The sequence below is a fragment of the Papilio polytes genome, unplaced genomic scaffold (genome assembly GCF_000836215.1).
Source record: "Papilio polytes unplaced genomic scaffold, Ppol_1.0 DF824269.1, whole genome shotgun sequence".
In the NCBI taxonomy this organism is placed as follows: domain Eukaryota; kingdom Metazoa; phylum Arthropoda; class Insecta; order Lepidoptera; family Papilionidae; genus Papilio; species Papilio polytes.
The window spans coordinates 4,533,564-4,555,684 of NW_013524935.1; the positions used below are offsets into that span (position 1 = coordinate 4,533,564).

Here is a 22,121-nt window from a genome sequence, read left to right on the forward strand (position 1 = left end):
CAAGCATTACCTTTCGGATAAAAAAAGAATTATCCAAATCGGTCCACTAGCGGCGGAGTTATGCCGTAACACACATAAAAAAAAAAAATAATAAAAAAAAAAATATACCGACGAATTGAATACCTCCTTCTTTTGGGAAGTCGGTCAAAAACGGCTAATTAAGACAATGGCAGTATTATAAAAGACATTCAATCTAAAGTATTGAAAAGAAAGAGATGGATGGATTGCGTGAAAGGTGACATGATCAAGAAGGGAGTCGTGACTGAGATGACAGATGATAGAGTGCTTTGGAGGACGAAAACCCGGTGCGCCGACACTACGGGAGTAGGATAAGGCAGGGGAGATGATGATTCAATCTAAAGTATCACAAGATAAATTTTACGAGAGATTTAACTACAAATAAAATGTATCCCCAACTCTCGCACATTATGTTAGCAGTTTGACGTCAATGCGCCAGGTAATTGTCTGACATCATTGCCATTCCGCGTGCCTTTACGTCGGTATTTACGCCTTTGTAGGATTAAACAAGACCTTAACATAACACTTAGATAGTGTTTAAAATACATTTCAGCTAAACATAATAATCCTTTTACATTGATGAGACGAAGCCTACATACGTTCAGTTTTATTGACAGACTTTAAAAAAGGACGTACTCCATTCGTTTTTTTTTCGTCGAATCGTTCAGATAAAACGTCTGATGATGTGATCTGCCAGCGACTTCGTCCGGCCAGAATAGTAAAAAAATATTAAGTAGTCAATGTTTCTTGCAGACAATATTTTAAATCTGTGCGAAATCGCATCGAGATCTCTTATACACTGTAGCTAGTAATAAACGTCCATCTAAACATCGTAAACACACACTTCTTTGTTGCCTAAGATGTCAGCAAACACAGCATATTTTTGAATAATTCTTGTATTAATAAAAAGCCCTATACTTACGTCACGCTTTAGACTACATATTTTGACGTCATTAAACTTAGGGGTAAATATTTTGGATAAAAACCCTAATGTGTAAAAGAGACCATAAGTTACTGCCAACATCAAGAAAGCAAGATTGTCATCATGTCATGTCATTTTGACATTTGTAATTGATAATTTGACAAATGTAAACAATAAAATAAAATTTTTATAATTTCATTAATAAGATTATGCTTATCTAACATTAAAATACAACAAAGTTCACAAATTAAGCTGGTTTCCTGTTCAAAACTCGCTGACCTATTTAAAAAAGTACACCTCCATGAACTGAATGGTATTCATTTAGAAAATCTCAGCTTCAGCTACAGTAAAGGTCGCCTTTATATGTAGAAACATTTGCTATGAATGGAAAAAATTGCACTTTGTAACATTTTATATAAAAAGCTTTATGAAAGACGAGCTTTCGCCCGCGACTCCGTCCGCGTGGAATTAAAAATAAAAGTAACTGTACTATGTTTTAAATATATGCCGAATTTTATCGAAATCCGTTCTGCAGTTTAGGCTTATAAACTCAAACAAACATCTATACATCTAAAATGTCGTATTCATATTAGTAACTAGATTGTGCTCGCGATTTCGCCCCCTTGAAATAAAAAAAAAATTAAAAACGCAGCCTATGTTACTCACAGATAACGTAGCTTTTTAATGGTGAAAGAATTTTTGAAATCGGCACAGTAATTTTTTAATTTAGAATAGATAAGTAAGATGACAAAATTAATAAAAAACGACTATTTTTTTAAACAATTGACAAAAGCAAAATTAGTTAATGAAGCACTTATAGATATTTTCTGTTTTATTTAAATTAAGCATAATTCATGGTATTTTGAAGTCATCTACAAATTTTAGCAGTAAAATAAATGATAGCTAAATTTACAAAATATTAAAATGTTTTAGAACAATATTTTTAATCGTGAGTTCATCATCATCAACTTGCCCTTATCCCTTATAGGGTCGGCACAGTATGTGCTGCTCTTCCATACATCTCTATCAGCCGTTATATCTGAGTTCAGGTGACCAAAAATTAAACCCAAGTTTAACTATTTTCAAATGTAAAGTCATGTTATAATTAAAATGTTTGCCAAAACATTGCAGTATAGTTGAAAACATTCCCGACGTGAAAAAACCTACTCTCAAACTCTAGTGCCCTCGCATTATGTGTGTGCTTTTGCATAATCCACATTGGATGTTAAAATTTTCACGTAACGTGCAAAATTATGAGACCTTGCACACGAGATATACCCAAGTATTTTTTGTTAATATGTTAAGTGACAAAATATTTTAACGTATTTTAAATAAATTATTTCGTATATAAAATACAATTTTAAAGTACGTTTGTACAGTAAAATTCAATAATGCTTGGTTGCTGAAGTTTCCATTAATTTTATCACTAGCTGTTGCTCGTGAATTCGCCTACGTGAAATTAAATATAGCCTATGTTACTCACAGATAAATAACCTTTCTAACGGTGAAAGAATTTTTAAAATCGGCCCAGTAATTTTCGAGTTATAACAATACATAGAAAAAAGACGAATCTCTCATTTTAATAATATAAGATTCAACGGACTAAAAGTCGAGTTAAGTAGTTCAGAAACACATTTCATGAAGTTATCGAACCAAAAGGGGTTAAAAGAAGCTGGGAAACCGGCTATTAGTCATTCAAATTCAAACGGAACCCGTGAAATTATTTTTTCAGTCGATATTTCAGAAGCAAAACTTTAATTTACAGTTATTTTTCATAATAAATACGACAAAAAAATTGGCATATTCCTGCCTACACTTAAAGCCAATAGGCACTTAAGTTAATTTATAGTTTGGGGGAACTCGCTGTTTCAACGGAAACTTTATTTGGCAAAACTCCGAGTTAGTCACTAAAGTAAACAGTATAAGTAAATTTAAAACAGTCATTTTGTCTATAAAATATCGAAATACGTTCTCGTGACGTCATACAATCTCGATAATACACGTGTCATATAAAAATAAGCCTCATTCGTAAATAGAAATTAGGAAAACTTCCGAGCAAAACATAATTTTAGAAACCAAGTCTTTAAAAGTACTACAAAACATTTTTTCTTGAACGCAGGTGAACATTTTACAAACATATAGAATATCTGTCTTATCGTTCCTTACATAGGGCTGCTAAATTAAAAAAAAAATCAATAAAAACCAGTTAGGTGACTTTAAAATCCCTACTATTTGAATACTTAACGGATAACGAAATACATTAAATCCAGTAACTAAAGAACTTTGCTTTACAAACACGAAAGTGCCAACCCTAATTATAAATAAATAACGTATAACGTAAGCTCACGTTCCAACACAAGAGCGTCGTTACCCGATCCCAATTCATCACAATCAATCAATACGGACGCCGCAATTTGATACGCGGCTGAAAATGTTCGCCATTACATGTTTCCATTGCCGAAACATTTATAAAAAAAACATCTCTCTTCAAAGATTGACCACGGTACCACTCTATATAAATTACAGCGGTAGAGATGAATTGGTCCAACGCAAAGGGCTGTCCCAAAATTGACTGCCACATTTATAAGGACCCTACATAAAAGTGGTAGTTTTGACTGACCAGAACGTAGAGCAGAGCAGATTTTTATCGCAAATAAAAACTCTATAGTATTGAAACAAGGTATAATTTTACTTACCACGTCTTTTGTTATAAAAACAAACGTGAATAGTAAACCTTGTTACAATTGCATAAAGCTCACTTTTGTTTGCGATAAAAATGTGCTTTGCTTTAGGATCTAATGCCGGCATATCTACTCGTATTTTAATAAATACAAAAAAAAAGCACGCGGCTTCGTAGAAATTTTTAAATATATCCTATGTTACTAAGCAATAACGTCGTTTTCTAATGGTGAAAGAATTTTTGAAATTGACCCAGTAGTTTTTGAGTTATTTAAATACAAACTGTTAAGAATAAAATGAGTACGGCGCTATAGGATTGGCGCTACACTAGATTATCGACATAGACTTCCATCCCTATCTGACAGCTGTCAAATGCCAATAGACGTAATATCGCGCCATCCTGGCGGGATGAGTGGCTCTGAGGTTTTAAGTTAATCGCGTTAGTAACAATTATATTAATTGTATAAAATTACAAAAATACAAAACCTTTTCTCTTTGTAATATTGGTACACCGTATCACACGTCATCTATTGATGAGTAGCAGAAAAACATATTAGTAGAATAATCGAGCAGTTTCCAGAATGTTCGATCGCCGCGAGTAGCGAAAATGACGTTCGTGAAAAGATATCTCGAACATTCGAAACGGCTTCTCGAATATTCAAAACTATCGAGAAAGTTCTGGAATAAAATGACAAATGAATAACGAAAAGAAGATCAAAATTCGGGGTACATAAGGGGAGTCAGTTGTGACTCGGAGAGTGATACGGTGGAAAGTGAACTGTGAAGAAGTCCCAAGTGAATTGCGAAGAAGATCTAGTGACCGCGGAGTGAAAGTGCAAGTGTTATAGTGACGGTGGTGTTGTGTATATTGAGCTATGTTAGTGATCCTGTATTTTGTGCGTCGCGAAGATTTAAGAAACAACTGTGTGAATGTTGTGAATCGCTGTCTCTTAAGTCGTGAATAAATTAACGCAGAAATGTTCAAGGCGTTTACGCTATCCCTCACGCTCGTAACAATATGTATATCTATGGTTATCTATATAAATGTTTAATCTTTGTACCAGCAAAAACGTTTTTCAATATTATTCATATTTACACCGATACAGGTACATCAATAGAAAGTGATGAAAAACTTTATAGTTGGATTTTTATTTTTTGTCCGACTTTAACTGAGATTTCATAATAATTTTTGCTCGTTATATAAGTGGAGGCGGGATGATGCTTCAGTTACGAAAAATACATTTCCAACATTAATGAATGTTGTATTTTCTGATAGAATCTCTCGTTATTTAAACAAGCTTTGGTCGAGTCGATATCTGTATGTTTAAAATTCAACAAATCTGATTTTAAGGGATTCAGACATAAGCAAACTTTTATTTTATAAAAATCATTATTTAATTATAATTTGTACTACCGAGATAATAAATCGGCGCATTTTACGCACCAAATATCACGAGTTATTGATAATTTTTGTACAAAATCATCATTACTAAAAACTATTATAATCTATACTAATACTATAAAGAGAAAAAATTTATATTTTAGTATGTATTGAAATAACTCGAAAACTACTGGGCCGATATTAAAAAGCTGCGTTATCGGTAAGTAACATAGGCTTTTCTATTTTTTTACCGACTTCCTAAAAGAAGGAGGTACTCAAGTCGTCTGTTTTTTTTAAGTGTGTTACGGCATAACTCCGCCGCTAGTAGACCGATTTTGATGATTCTTTTTTTATCCGAAAGGTAATGCTTGCAAGTGAGTCCCATTTTTTTGTTTGATTTTTGGAGTCGTAAATAGTTAAATAATTTCACGTAGACGAAGTCGCGAACAAGAGTAAATAACATACAACATTTTTAGCGACATATTTTACTTTTTTATTCCTTTATAGATGAACCCTTGAATTGTCAAACTAGCATTAAAATAAAGTACCGTTTACCGTAAAACAAACAACAATCACAGCTCTTGTCTGTTGTTAAATTCAGAACAATACGTAAAGTAAGAGAAAAGAAAAACAAGCGCGATACTGGGAATTTCAGGCGAGAACTTAACGCCCCGCTTGACCCGCTTTCCAACAAGGGCTTTACACATTATGAATTTGTTTTAATCCGCGCTGCCCGCAATTAAATATGCCATTAGTAAACAAAATCTGTATAAAAATTTAAACATAATTACTTAAATATAAGAACGAAACTCACGCCCATAATCTAGGGTACAAAATATATTTAAAACTGGACAAGTTTTAATGAATACTGGAGGTTTTAGGGAGAATTCCTTGTAAAATTAGACAGATTACTTAATTCCCATTTGCAGGTATAACAATCATATATCATATAATATATAATAATGATAAATAATATAAATGCGAAAGTTACGATGGATGAATTGATGTTTGTTAGCGTTTGTAGCCTAAAAAGCTGAACAGATCTCCATCATATTTGATACAGGTTTAAGGCACAGTCTGGAAGAACACATATGCTATTTTCTATCCCGGGCATAGTTACGGTTCCCGTGGGTTTCATTAAATTAATTTTTTAATGTTTACTCGATCATTCTGCAACGGTTCAAAATATCTTATTGAAATTTGGCACATATATAAAACAAAGTCTGGAGTACACATGGGAGTTCATCCCCGAGAAATGTCCGGTTCCCGAGGGATACGTAGCTTTTTGTTATTTATATAGTTCGTATGTTTTGTAATACCACGCGGACCAAGTCGCAGGCAACAGCTAGCTTTTAATAATTCAAAATACAACTAAGTCTACATGGGTTCTTTATTTGCTTATAAATTGTCATGTATTTATATGTACAGTCATGAATCGTTAAATAAATGTTTTATATTCAAACTTTCCTATAATAATGTCGACTTCGAGATTCTATAAAATCTAATATTTCCTAAACACATGATCCTGTCACCATACAGGTTTTGTGTATCATAAAATTCGCAATAAAAAGGTGAAAAATGACGTAAAACATGAAACCATAACTTCATATCGTTCAAAGGGTTCTTTTTTTATAACATAAGGTGGCAAACGAGCAAGCGGCTACCTGATTCCGCCAAAATAGCGAAGGCTTCCCTAGAGATGTTAATAATTTCAATGTATGCCATAAATGGGGCATCAAATGCCACACATTGACATTTTGGAAAATGTCGTAGATCTAATTTTATAGGCTACTAGCTGGTGCTCGCGACTTCGTCCACCTAAAATTAACATAGCTTGTGTTACTCATTGATAACGCAGCTTTTTATCAGTGGAACCTTTGAACTCGGCCCAGTAGTTTTTGAGTTATATTAATACATACAAAAATACAAATCTTTATAATAATTTTAGTATAGACGAGCTGTTGCCCGCGGCTTCGTCCGCGTAGTATTATTATAGAAAACATACAAACTATATAAATTACAAAAAGCTACGTATCCCTCGGGAAGCCGACAATTCTCGGGGATGAAGCTTATCCCATGTAATTTTGTTTTATATCTGTGCCAAATTTCATTAAGGTATGTTGAACCGTTGCAGAATGATCGAGTAAACATTAAAAAACTAAATTAATGAATCTCACGGGAACCGTAACTATTCCAGGGATAAAAAGTAGCCTATGTGTTCTTCTAGACTATGCTCTAAACCTGTGCCAAATTTCATGGAGATCCGTTCAGCCGTTTAGGCTACAACCGCTAACAAACATCCATCCATCCATCCATCCATCCATCCATCCATCCATCCATCCATCCATCTATACACCCATCCATCTAAACTTTCGCATTTATAATATTAGTAAGATAATTATAGATAAACAAATGAATTATACTTAAATATACAAATTTAAAAACTAATATCATTCACAAAAAAAAACTTAATAAGCGATGAGAAAATAAAAACGCGAGAATTTATAAATGATTATGGAATCACTTAGAACACTCCATTATAAATTCCTTCGTCTCGATGAGTGATGATTTGCAATTATGCGTTCCCGGCAACCATTGGTCTTCATTCAGACGTTAACAATTTAATATACGAAAGCATTTGTTATATAATGCTCTTGACAGGAGATTAATAATACATTAAGGGCCTGTCCCACCAAATTGTTAATTGTCTGAAAATAATCAATTTCGGATTTTGTTCCCTTATGTGACAGTGACGTCATTTTAAAGCCATCTGAACCTATCAGCCAGTGGTGGGACAGGCCCTAACTGTATTACCCCGATAACACAAACAACTAATAAAAACAAAACAAAAGCAAGTAGCCAATGTGTTCTACTTCTATGACAAATTTCATCGAGATCCGTTCAGACAATTAGGCTAACTCTAACAAATATTCATCCATCCATCTAAACTGACATTTATAATATTAGTAAGATGTTTATATACGTGTTTAACTCTGACGGCTGGCGATTAGTGGCTGGCAGAAGCCAAGAAAATCATTTTTTGGGAATAAAAATGAATGAAAAGGTATTGAAATAAAAAAGATATATTGAAATTAGTGCTAAAATATGTTCTTTTAAATATTTCAAGTTTAGTACATTAAGATAAAAATGCTATAAAAATAATTTATACCCATTACCAATAAGGATTATCAGAAAATTAGATTTTATAAAGAAGAAAAAATAAACATATAAAGTAGCAAAACAATTCTTAAAATAGATTTCACACTCGTTTTGAAAATAATACAAAAATACATGTGTTTAGCAGTGTAAATCCGCTTTAATATTTCGCAAAATAGACTCCACATTAGACAGTTGGCATAATGGCAAAGGTTACTAATACACAAAATAGTTCATTAAAAAAAAAGTGAACAGAAAAAAATCACGTGCACAAAAAGAAGCCCAATAATAGGAACGGTTATTGGAATTTAAACCTTAACACCATTGATATAAAATTAATATTTCAAGGACACTATATAATCGATAAATTGATTAACGGTTGGTGAATGTACGGCAAGACTTGGGGCACCAAATGTACAGTTGAACAGAGGGTCTATCACGAATAAAACGCCATTTTCGAGAACGTATTCATAACGCCGTCGAAAATTGTAATAAGATTTGTTAGTATACTTTACATCCGGTAGGGGCGACACAAAATTGAATGACGATGACGTTACGAAAACACTCTCACGAATCGTAATAAGCCCTCAGACGTGCAGTAAAAATAGTCAAATCAATTATAAAGAAAGAGGTAATGAAATATATTATTTAATGTGATTAACATATGCCTTTATAAGGTAAATCTCATTCTTTATAAACTAAATAATATAACTAAAATATGCTTCAAAGTTTTAGTAAGCAAAAAGTATGCTCGGGGTCGAGTCTAAGAAGTTCAAACTCAGAAACAACCCTTTCCCAACAAGAAAACAACTCAAAGCTGGATTTAATTAAACCGGCTAATTAGGTAGCAGGTAACCCATTGGAAACGAAAAAAACATTTTCTCAAATAACTTCATTAAAAACACTCTAGACAATAACGAAAATTCTGGTTTATCTGGATGAAAGAGAACTTCAAACTAAATTACTTTGTTTGAACAGATGGCGCGAAAGTCGTGGAATGATCTGGAAACTTCTAGACGGAATGATAACGTAACAAAATAGTGGAAAATGTATATACAGAGTTTTGGTAAGACCACAAGCTAATAGTTACGTTATGTAAAGCAAAACATACGAAATAAAATATGGCTCTCACATTAGAATCATACTAATATTATTAGTTAGTTTAGATGGATGTATGGATGTTTGTTGGAGGTTGTAGCCTATACGGCTGAATGGATCTGGATGATATTTGGCATAGATGTAGCATGGCATAGATCTGAAAGCACACATAGGATACTTAGTTTTGTTTTTTAAACCCATGCGGACGAAGTCGCGAGCGAAAGCATTACTAATAAAATTTTCTTTTTAGTTATCTTTTTAAGGTAGCTGTAGTAACAAACGAATTTACTAAAACTTTATTAATCAATAATCTTACAAAGAAACCCTAGTTAAAGACCTGTTTCCATTGTAGGGCTTTTAATCGTGTCCGACAATGAACCGGTCACGTGACGTATAGGGACATCGTTCGACATCGTATCGCGTACATCGACTCATGAGTTCATGACTCGTCTGTAGTATTTTCTTATCCTATTTCGACAGTCGCCAGGGAGCGTTGGTAGAGTGCACACGTTTCGCGCATTCAAAACTTTCGACAAATATTCAATGCAACAAATTTAAATTTATAAATACGAAAGACTCGAAGTCTAATAAACATTTTGTTAATAACAAGCTCTTGCTCGCGACTTCGCCCGTGTGAAATTACAATATATAAGCCCATGTTACTCACAGATAAATTACCTTTCTAAAGGTGAAAGAATTTTTAAAATTGTCCCAGTAGTTTTTGAGTTATTTCAATACATACAAAAATACAAATCTTTCCTTTTTATAATATTAGTATTGATAAATTATAGTGATCAAACGTTGAAAAGTTTAGAGTAAAATGCCAGGGGCTTTAAGAGACTTTAACATCTTAACTATTTGTGTGCAAGAGTGAAATATTCCTCAAGATTCTCAACTAAACAGCATGTTTTACCGCAACCTCCTCGAGACGAGATTCCGCACATTGCCTTGGAACTAAGGCTAATAAACTATGTTAAATATTAACTCTCTTAGTACTTACTAAATACATAAATAGGTTAAATCTTAGTAATATTATAAATGCGAAAGTTTAGATAAATGGATGTTTGTTAGAGTTTGTAGCCTAACTTTAACATAGATGTAGAGGATAATCTGGAAGAACTCATAGGTTACTTTTAATCCCGGAAATATTTACGGTTCTCGTGGGATATGTCAATTTTTTATTCATATTTACTCAATAATTCGGCAACGGTTCAACATAATTATCTTATTGAAATTTGGCATAGATATCAAAAGTCTGAAGTAACAAATGGGTTACGGTTCATCGCTGAAAAATATCGGGTTCCCTAGGGTTATACGTTTTTTTGTTTTTAATAGTTGGTTTGTTTTTTAATACTGTAGTCGCAGACAACAGCTAGTGTGTATATAACTTTAAACTGTCGTGGCATTTACAAATATGATGTTCGTAAGATACGGGTTTCTTTCCACTATTGGATTGTTTTAGCTCCCGAAATAACGGGAGTTAGTAACCCATTTCTATAATCTAATCATAAACGGTAATTGTGCTCTTAAATACGTGACCATATTTACTAATTATTTACTGTTTATACCCAGCAATATTTGGATAACTGTTGCTTATTTCTTATAATAAAACAAATTGTGAACAAAAACACTATTGCGTCCAAGTTCATTTAATACGAAGCTGAAACACCGCTGTTAAACGCACGCGAACAGTTATTTGCACGAACTCAGAATCGATTTATTCGAAGCGATACAACGAAAGTGAAATAAGAAAACACTATTATTCAATTTGAAACCTTATTACCGAGTAATAGAAATGACTTTGGTACAATACGTTCATGATATAAAGATTTAGGATTGAATTGCGGTCCTAAAGTATACTTATAACAAACTAAGGCTTCAGAATTGAATACGTGTTCAATATACAGTATCTAATACTCGCATCCATCAACCCATAACTAATATAATACTAGCATTATACTGGACTGGCGTCGGTGGGTCAGTGGTTTAAGCACTTGACTTGTAATCTACAGGTCTTGGATTCGAATCCCGCCATGTACCAATGTGATTTTTGATTTTTCGAATTTCCTATGTACAAAAATTTACCCGACGTTCTTACGGTGAAGGAAAACATCGTGATGCAACCTGCACATATCGGCGAAGAAATTCAAAGATATGTGTGAAGTCAACCAACCCGCACTGGGCCAGCGTGGTTGACTATGGCCTAGTCACCCCTTATTAGGGTAGGCTGCGAGCCCCTTGGTGGGGACGTATTTAAGTATTTAAGAACTACAACTTCAAATTTAAAAATTACATTGAAAGATGTCGGGATGCGAAACCGAGGACCTGTGGATTACAAGTCAAGTGCTCAAACCCCTGAGCCACCGACGCTCTTAATGAGTAACGCTATAACTTAATAACATAAATATACACTCACACTCTCGATAAGCTGTTGCTTCTCTTGCAGCTGGACCTCCTGATGACGCAGCGTGGCGCGCTGCTTCTCTGCTGTGCTGCTCAGCCGAGACAGCACCTCCTGGTCGTGTTCTCGTGCCGGCGACGGAGGAGCACTCGTACCTAGGAGAAATTACAAATACTATATCTCAGGAACTACCTATGTTACTCACTGATAACATAGCTTTTAATGGTGAAAAAATTGACATCGGCAAAGTAGTTCTTGAGTTATTTCAATACATACAAAACTTTCCTCTTTAAAATATTAGTATTGATAAAATTATATTAATAACATGTTTTATATATATTTCGTGAAGCAACTCCACATGAAAACAAAATTAAATTAGGCTATTCTCTGGACACTGCACCAATTAGTTATGATAACAATCTAGACATTTGATACTTGAAGCGCGCCTGGTTACGTGACCTAACAAAACCTAATTCAATTACTCAGTGACCTGTATTTTACAAACATAGTGTCTATTACACACGCTTGTTAGTGATATTGAAAGAATAAAATCCGTCAAGTTTATAGCAACTAGGTGAAAAAGCACATATATTACAGGTTTCTCCGTTACTTATCTATACTAAGATAATAAAGAGGAAAGATTTTTGTATGTATTGAAAAACTCAAAAACTACTGGGACGTTATCAAAAATTCTTTCACCATTAGTAAGGTAATTTATATGTGAGTAACATAGGCTATTTTTTATTATTTTGTAATTTCACACGGACGATATACCGGGCAACAGCTAATTTGTTATATAACAATTGAATTACTGTAGTTTTTAATACTAATAATATCACAAATAAATAAGAAAATAAGATTTCGATTTCTCATCCTTGCCCACCACCGCGCTAGTCAGTGAACAACGCTTATGTGGTCGTAATTATATTTTACACTCGCTTTTGCTCGCGACTTCGTCCGCGTCGAAAGACAAAAACGAAATCAGTGTATCCCGCGGGAACCGTAGCTATTTCCGGGATAAAAAGTAATCTACAATATGCTCGTCTATGTCAACTACCCTTCAGTGAGTCCGGTCGAAATCTGCCCAGCCGTTTCGGAGATTACCCGGAACTAACCCGGCTTGCGGACAGACAGACAGACAGACAAAAAACTTATAAATGTGATTTTCGTTATCAGCAACGCAAATATATCATCTTCTCGAAATCTGGAATTTTTCTTTTGACATTACAAACAGACACTGCAATTTTATTATATGTATAGATTTAGATAGAAGGTTATCATCCACGTATATTCTACAATACCCAGATTTTAAATTGGTATTATTTCAATTGAACCGGACACAACGCATTCAATCATATAAAACATGAACATATTCGTTCTAAAAATGTACATGTAAAGAAATTAATATTTCTTTTATTTTAGAATTGTGTCAAAACACTGTTTCTAAACGAATGTCATTGCCTATTGGTGATTGGTTGATTCTAGAAACCATCTTAAGGCCAAAAATGGCGTCATAATTATAGTGAGTAAAATGTGAGGAAAAGGATGATATAGTAACATAAATGTCGTTTTATAAGATTTCTATTTCGGATAACTAGTTTTCAAATAAATGTGTTGCTCTGCAAAAAGAAACGACATTTATGTTACTATACTATCAATTTTTTTCCTCACATTTTACTCACTATAATTATGACGACATTTTTGGCCTTAAGATGATTTCTAGAATCAACCAATCAACAATAGGCACACACACAACCAATCACATTCGTTTAGAAACAGTGTTTTGACACAATTCTAAAATAAAATAAATAATAATTTCTTTACATACATTTTATATTTCAGACAGCTAGACAGAATAAAAATTGTGCCGGATCTGTGAGAACGGTCCATTAGACTTTATCTAGAAAGGGGACTCGCCATTTTGCGCGCATTATCTTCTCAAATAACGCTGATGAACGGTCCGTAAGTAACTTGACCTCTCTGGCATCTCACGTAGATACAAAAGAATGATTATAAAAATATTGTATACTAACTGTGGCTCTCGAGTGAAATTAAAAAATAATAAAAAAAATAGCTTATGTTATTCACAGATAAATTTACCTTTCTAATGGTGAAAAAGTTATTAAAATCGGCCCAGTAGTTTTTGAGTTATTTCAATTCGTACAAAAATACAAATCTTTCCTCTTTATGATATTACTAACATTCGCCCGCGACTCCGTCCACGTGAAATTAAAAAAAAACGAAAGTGAGTAGCCAATGTGTTCTCCCAGACTATCATCCAAATTTCATCGAAATCCGTTCAGCCGTTGAGGCTACAAATTCTAACAAACATCTATCCATCCATCTAAACTTTCGCATTTATAATATTATTATGAAATGTAATAGTATAGAAGAAATTATTTACAAATTTAATCAAGTCATTGCAGTTAGAAAAAAATCATTTTTCTTATTTCTTTGATAAACAATAATCTTGACGTTACATTACATTTTTATCAAATCTAGAAGATGGAAGACATCTCGATCTTTACCAAGAAAAGTAAAATAAATTATTACTTGAGATTGTAATAAGTGCACATAATATGGGCTTACTAAACCCATACCATCTTTCACCCATACATTTATACATTTAAAAAAAAGGATATGTTTGTCCAAGTTCTAAAGTAATGCAGATGTATGACTGTCAAAATTAATGTAAATGAAACAATTTGTTTATTATTTTTACTCTGTATTCTGTTTCGATTGATCTATGATAATTATTGACTTATCTGTGTCGACTTACTCTTTGATTCTCGCCATATAAATGTCACTATCGTTTATAAAATCTTACTAATATTATAAATGCGAAAATTTAGATGAATGGATGGATGGATGTTTGTTAGAGTTTGCAGCCCGAACGCCTGAACGGATCTCGATGATATTTGGCATAGATGTAGAGGATAGTCTGGAAGAACACATAGGCTACTCACTTTGTTTTTTTTTAATTCCACGCGGACGGAGTCGCGGACGAAAGCTCGTCTTCAATAAATCAATCCATTCGTGTGTGTTTCTTATGACCCAAAACCCAACAATAATAATAACACTTCAATGTCGCAAACCGGTATATAAGTGGTATACTGTTAAAGGTAACTTACCATCTGCAGGTGCGTTTATAGTCCGTCTCAGTCGTTTGTTCTCGTCCTGGAGGCGTGCCACGGCGGTCACTAGATCCGCAGACTCCGTCCGCCATTGCTCCTCGATAGCTTCTATTTCCTGACAAATAAGTCAAATATGAAATGAAAACAATATTTTCAACGCTTAAAACTCCATCCGCAGAAAATAAAAAAAAAAACAAAAGTAATCTATGTGTTCTTCTGGAACACATTCTACATCTGTGCCAAATTTCATCAAGATCCGTACAAGAGTTTAGGCTACCAACTGGAACAAACATCCATCCGTCTATCTAAACGTTTGCATTTATAATATTAGTAACATAGATTCTAAAAGAGACCAATTTCGTTTACTTCTAAGATTTTTAGTAAATTTGCTTTTATAAGGTTAAGAATTTGGATTCAAACAAGTTAAATATTGATTATAAATTGAAGGTAACTTCAATTAAATTCTTTCATAATGAATCACACATAAATGGAAGTAACATAAATACTAAGGTCCTGTCCCACCACTGGCTGATTGGCTCAGATAGCTTAAAAATGACATTACTGTCAGATAAGGGAACAAAATCCGAAATTCCAACATATATTTTACACGTTGGATTGTAAGACAATTTACAATTTGGTGGGACAGGCCCTTAGCCGGCATTAAAATGCAAGAGAACGGGCACTGACCTGTCGTTTTCTTTCATTAGTAATTACATATGCAAATTTACATAAGCCGAGAATGTATTGCATGTATTCATTTGTTACATATATACATTTCTCAAATATTTTTATAATAATTTTAATATACTACAAATGATATAAAAAAACTAATATAAAACTAAAACGACATTAAAAATCTGTAACAGCGTCTTAAATGAGGCCATATTAAGAGCGCGCGCAGACCTTTGACTAAACTATCGCACAACTGTTTAGTCTGACTTTGATTCCTATGAGCTGTGCACACTACTCGATTTTAGTTGTGTAAATCAGTTGAATGGGCGAAACAATTGACAATGGACAATCTCAAAACAATTGTGAGAGTTTAGTCAAAGGTGCACAACCGTAAAATCCAAATTCCTCTATTCTTACGTCTGTCAGATTGTAAGCGCATCTTACAATGTGAAGTGTTTAAAATAAGACTATAAAAATAGCTTTATCAAATATCTAAATTAATCGTGAATTTAAATATGCTCTTTATCCGTATAATAATATCGAATTAACTATTTTTAAAACATTCGTTATTTTTATTCGCAAACAAATTCTATTTTAAGAAATAAGTGTTTTATTAAATTATTAACAAATTCCACACAATACAAACATGTTGATCTATTACTACTAATATTAGGAAGATTTGTATTTATGTATTTACTAGAATAACTCAAAAACTACTGGGCCGATTACAAAAATTCTTTCACCATTAAAAAGCTACGTTATCAATGAGTTACATAGGCTATGTTATTTAATTTCACACAGACGAAGTCGCGAGCAACAGTTAGTTTGTAATGTTACACAAAACGCAATTCAAGGATAAGTTTTCATAACCAAAATTATTATTTTTTCACAAGGATACATGAGCTTGATTCAATATTGATTTCGAATGTTAAATGCGGACGCAAACATCTGGCTCCTGACAAACTAATGCACATGAATATGTCCAAGGAATATATTTTACTAACTTTTACCACTACTGCTAAAAAGTCGAGGAATGTATGTTGGTGTTTGAACAATCATGAACTGTACCAAATATTTAAAGAGCCAAATGTCGTCAAGGCCATGAAAATTGGTCGGCTACGATGGGAGGGACATGAAGCGAGGACGAGTGATTGCAGAGTGCCCAAACACTTATTAGAGAATCAAGCGGAGGGACGTATAGATCACGCGGGAGGAACAAACTAAGATGGCTAGATGATGTCGAACGATATGCTAACAATATCGGCATCAAGATAAACTGATATGGAGAAATTTACCGGACCATGCCCAAGCCCACCCGCGGCTGTAGTGCCTCCAATGATGACTAAAAAGTCGAGTTCACTATGTTGTTTTATATGTTAGTGACGTCATTTTTAAGCTATAACTTCGTACACAACACTTCAAGCATTATTTTCATTAATACTAGCCTATATTCCTGAGTGCATCAGTCTAAAGTCCCATCAAATTAGTCCAGTCTGTGTCTCAGACTACAATTTTTTTTAAATTCGTTTTTCGATACATACATAAATTCGCTCCAGGTATATAGAACAGGAATAGACGATTATACATAGAATATATGCGAACCTGTATAAAGAGCCTAACATCACCAAGGTCATCAAAATTGGACGACTGCGCTGGGCAGGACATGTTGCCCGCATGGATGATTGCAGAGTTCCTACTTGTTGGAAAATAAGCCGGATGGACGTAGAGCGCGTGGTAGGCCGAAACTTAGATGGCTAGACGACGTCGAACGCGATCTTAAGAACATCGGCGTCAAGAGCTAGAAGCAAAAGGCCCAAAATAGACAGAATTGGAGAAGTTAACTGTACCAGGCCCAGGCCCAACCGCGGCTGTAGTGCCTCAGATGATGATGATCTGCGAACCTGATCATCCGGAACAAATCTCCTTTTCCTTTTTTTTCCTTTCTCAGTTAAATCACAAAGTTGCAGACATTATTAATACCATAATTCAAGAAGACATGTAACTATGGAATTTCTCTGATATATTTTATCTTTAACAGCAACTTTCTATAGTGAAAAGTTGCAAGAAAGTATGATTTGACAGAATAAATCAACATTTAACAACATAGATACCAACTTGTAAAACATCCTGCATTCTCAACATTTAGATAAGTGGTTTAGTAACATTGGTGTTGTCCTATTACAGTGCCTTGATTGATATCTTCAGCTACCGGTCATTTGTCAATCACATTGGATTCCGTCTATCTAGTTAACTGCTACTCAAAATTTTAGTCTTGTTTTATATACTTTTAATTATCTTCAACCTTGACGAATAGAATCGAAATAACGATGGGGTCCACTAAACATTAAAAGAAGAAGAAGAAGATAAGTGGTTCTCAAACTGTACAATTTTTTTTTCTTTTATTTATATATACACAACAGCTAATTTATTCACACAATTACATAGGAAAACAAAACAAGTATACAGAAAACAGATAAATTACCTAACAGGTGCATAACTACATTATATTATAGGAAACAATTTATTAAAGGTTAATTTTTCTGAGTACAAACAAGATCACATAATTATACATATTGATATTTCTTTAAATTAGATTAGATCTTATTTTAAATTGTTGTGTATGTGTATGTATTGTACGTGTTTCCGAACTAGCTGCTGTGCCTGCTGTCTATGTGACAGCTACTTAAATAAACAGTCTGTGCTAAGCAAGCTATCTTTCAATACTCCCAATATGTAACATGAATTGTATAGATTACGCATTTTGCTTCATTAAAAAATACTATTTAATACTGATTATTACTTATATGTGTTATTTTAAAGCCTCGCAGATATCAACTTTAGTTGGACTCTTACTTAGTATGATCATGTATGGAAGTTCAGTCAATATACCAACTTTGGCTTCACCAACTCAAATTGTTGGCAGATTATCTTTAGTGTGTAAGAACTTTAAATAATAATAAATTTGTTTTTGTGAAAACCACATATACATATAACAAGAAATAACTGTGGGCCATACTTTTGCATATTAAATATTTCTGACAGGATGCTCCATACTTGTTATTACAAAATTCTCATCAACTAATCCTTATCCGTAGGGAGGGTTGGCACAGTATGTGCTGCCCTTCCATACATTTCTATCTGCTGTCATATCTGAATCCCTTCTTATCCTCTTTCACAGAATCCATCCATACTTTCTTTGATTTTCCTCTACCTTTGTACATTCAGTCTTAATACTTTGGTTATTTTGTTATTACTAAATAATAAAAAAGTATTAACAAATTTTACTAAGAAGGCTATATAATGCCTTCCCCACCATGTTGTGAACTTTGTCCGCTAAGTAACAAGAAAAAAAGTTTGAATGAATAAACAATTAAGCAATTTATATTGCAAAAAATATTTTTTGTTACTTTTCTTACTCTAAGTAATAAACTTATAACAGCACACCAATTATGTACTTGTATGTCTGTAGCACAATATGAGTCATGCACGCAGGATAAATTCAATCCAATTATACTATTGAGTCTACAGAGCAGTGTTTTATATTATTCTAGACTGGTTTATCAAAAAGGTTGCTAATACCAGATACAGTTTCTGCTAAATTACAATAAAAAATCTCTAAATTATTGTAAAGAATAACAAAAGTAATACTTGAAACATCTAACAAGTTCCCTATATACAAATAACTAAAAAAACAAACGCGTAGTAATGCAAAACCCTAATAAGCGAAATGCGATGTTATCAACGTCGTGCAATATTCACTGGACGATATAACGCTGTTGCAAGTATAGCCAATGAGTTCACAAATGTCGAAACTAATATTTCGTGCGTTTACAAGCACAGTAACAATAATTCTATCAAGCAATGACCTCTCCAACTTACCTTCTCGAAGCGTTGTCTGTACTCAGCCTTCTCTATTTTATCATTCTCTAACTGTGAAATCTTAGCTGTAAGTTCGAGTAACGCCTGATTTTCCTTTTCGTTTCGCACCGCCAAATTTTCTAGCAGTTCAAGAGCATTAATAACTTTCGGCAAGAGCGCTGTTACAGCATCAGGGCCGTATTTCTCGATAATTATTTCGCATTCCTTCCCGATATCAGATGCCAGATCATAAACGTCGACGACAGTGATATCGTCGTCGTAATCCGTCATCTTGGTCGAAAAACGCCTGCGGTACGGCATTAAAACAACTTTGTTATTCACTTCACCAGAATACACAAACTTAATTTACAGAAATGTATGCACCTTTCGCAAGTGCGCCATTATTACTGAAAAGTGAACTGTCAAGATTGTGACACTAGTGATGTGCGATAACATAAGCAGTGCTACCGGAGAAATATCTGCTATTGCGGGAATGGTTAGGTTATAAGAAACTGTAACCGGTTCAAGATAATAACAGGACAATTATCATACTTACTAATATTATAAATGCGAAAGTTTAGATGGATGGATGGATCGATGTTTGTTAGAGTTAGTAGCCTAAACGGCTGAACGGATTTCTATGAAATTTGGTATCGACGTAAAGGATAGTAGGGAAGAAAACATAGGATACTCATTTTTCATTTTTTTTAATTCCACGCAGACGGAGTCGCGGGCGTCAGCTAGTAGTTAAAAAACTACATAGTTATTTGAAAAATATTACAAGGGAAAATTTACAAGACCTATCATGATGTCATCATCATCATCATCATCTCCTTATCCTACTCCCGTAGGGTCGGCGCAACAGGTTTTTGTCCTCCACATAACTCTATCATACGTCATCTCAGTCATCACTCCCTTTTTGATCATGTCACCTTTTACACAATCCATCCATCTCTTTCTAGGTCTACCTCTACCGATGTACCCTTCCACACTCATAACTAACGTTCTCCTTGTAACATGCGATTCATCCCTCCTCATAACATGCCCATACCATGCTAACCTTTTACTCCTAACCTTCTCTACTATGGGGGCTACTCTCAAACTTCCTCTAATATACTCATTTCGTATCTTATCCATTCGTGTTACCCCACACATCCATCTTAACATTCGCATTTCTGTCACATGTAGTCTTCTTTCATCCGTCCCTTTTACTGCCCAACATTCAGATCCATACATCATGACAGGTCTTACGACGGCCTTGTAAATTTTCCCCTTTAATTTAAGTGGAATTTGAGGGTCGCATATTACTCCTGTGACCTGTCGCCATTTCAACCATCCCGCTTTTATTCTATTTGTCACGTCACGGTCAATGTAGCCGTCGCTTTGGATTAATGAGCCGAGGTACCGGAAGTCGGAGCAAACTGGGAGATAAGCGCTATCTAAGGCAATCGGGATAAAACTGGATAAGCCCCCGAAGTCACAGAATAACTGCTCCGTTTTTGCTCTACTTATCTTTAGTCCGGCTGTCTCCAGTTTATCCCGCCATCTCTCCAGTCTGCTCTGGACCTCAAGCGCATCTTCCCCAACAAGAACAATGTCGTCGGCGAACAGCATACACCAGGGTGCTTCCTCCTGGATCTCCACGGTTAACGCGTCGATAACCAGGAGGAACAGATAAGGGCTTAAAGCCGATCCCTGGTGCAGGCCCACAGCCACACTGAACTTGTCGGTTACGCCGGCTTCGGACCTGACGTGAGTGTTCGCTCTTTCATACATAGCACTCATGAGTCGCACGTACTTCCCAGGCACTTGTCTTTCTTTCATCGCCCACCACAGAACCTTACGGGGGACTCGGTCGTATGCCTTTTCAAGGTCAACGAACACCATATGCAAGTTCTTATGTACACGTCTGTACTTTTCACAAATCTGACGTAAAGCAAATATGGCATCCGTTGTTCCTCGACCTGGCATAAACCCGAATTGGTTCTGTGAAGACCTATCATGATGTACGGATCTGAAAGTTAGGCAGTATAAGGGACGGATAAAAGAAGACTACATGTGGCAGAAACGTGAATGTTAAGATGGATAACTGAGGTAACACGATTGGATAAGATACGAAATGAGTATATTATGTATGACGTATGATATAGTTAAGTGGAGGACAAAAACCAATTGCGCCCATCCTACGGGAGTAGGATATGGAGATGATAATGATGAGTTATTTAAAAAATCTAAAATTAATCAAAAAGAAAAACGTCTAACATCATTAGAAAATTTTGTATAAAAATAACAATAGAACCCATATGGAAATGTTAAGTTATGGGTGATGAACATAAAAATGTTGCTAACTATAACAAAGTTAGGAACAATATAAATTACAACAAAAATGAATAAGGTAAAACCAAAAGAAAATACCTTCAAAAAATGTCTTTACCTTAGCAGTTAAATGTACGTGATTTAACACGTTATGCGAAAAACGAACAACTCTAAACTACATAATGTTACCAGTTACAATAAAAGATTGCTATTACAAAATATTATTAATTTAATTCATACCTTTTATTAATTGCAATTAAAATTGTATTTAAAAGATAATAACATAATTTACATATTTTTAAAAATATATTTTGATATTTTAATATTACTTGGAATGAATGTTAACGGCAGCATTACAAAAAGGTTTATGCTAATTCAATTTTGAGATTATTGACCCTTCATCTGCAATAAAATGAACAAATAAAGAGTTTTAAAATATTAATTTCATTGTTTTAGTCTTAAAAAAAACTTAATAGTATTAAATGT

General features: G+C 34.1%; 1 protein-coding gene across 3 annotated transcripts in view; it reads right to left on the reverse strand.

The window, feature by feature from the left end:
- Nucleotides 1-19,742, reverse strand: part of LOC106108884 (RILP-like protein homolog) — a 39,063-nt gene extending 19,321 nt beyond the window's left edge. For all 3 annotated transcript variants that reach the window (XM_013290218.1, XM_013290200.1, XM_013290210.1), the window contains exons 1-3: nt 19,341-19,742; nt 14,787-14,904; nt 11,671-11,810 (exon numbers count right to left, since the gene is read on the reverse strand). In XM_013290218.1, coding sequence (XP_013145672.1) covers nt 11,671-11,810; nt 14,787-14,904; nt 19,341-19,640 — 558 coding nt within the window. In that variant the 5' untranslated portion in view covers nt 19,641-19,742. The remainder of the gene's footprint in view (nt 1-11,670; nt 11,811-14,786; nt 14,905-19,340) is intronic.
- Between the last annotated feature and the right edge of the window lie 2,379 nt (nt 19,743-22,121).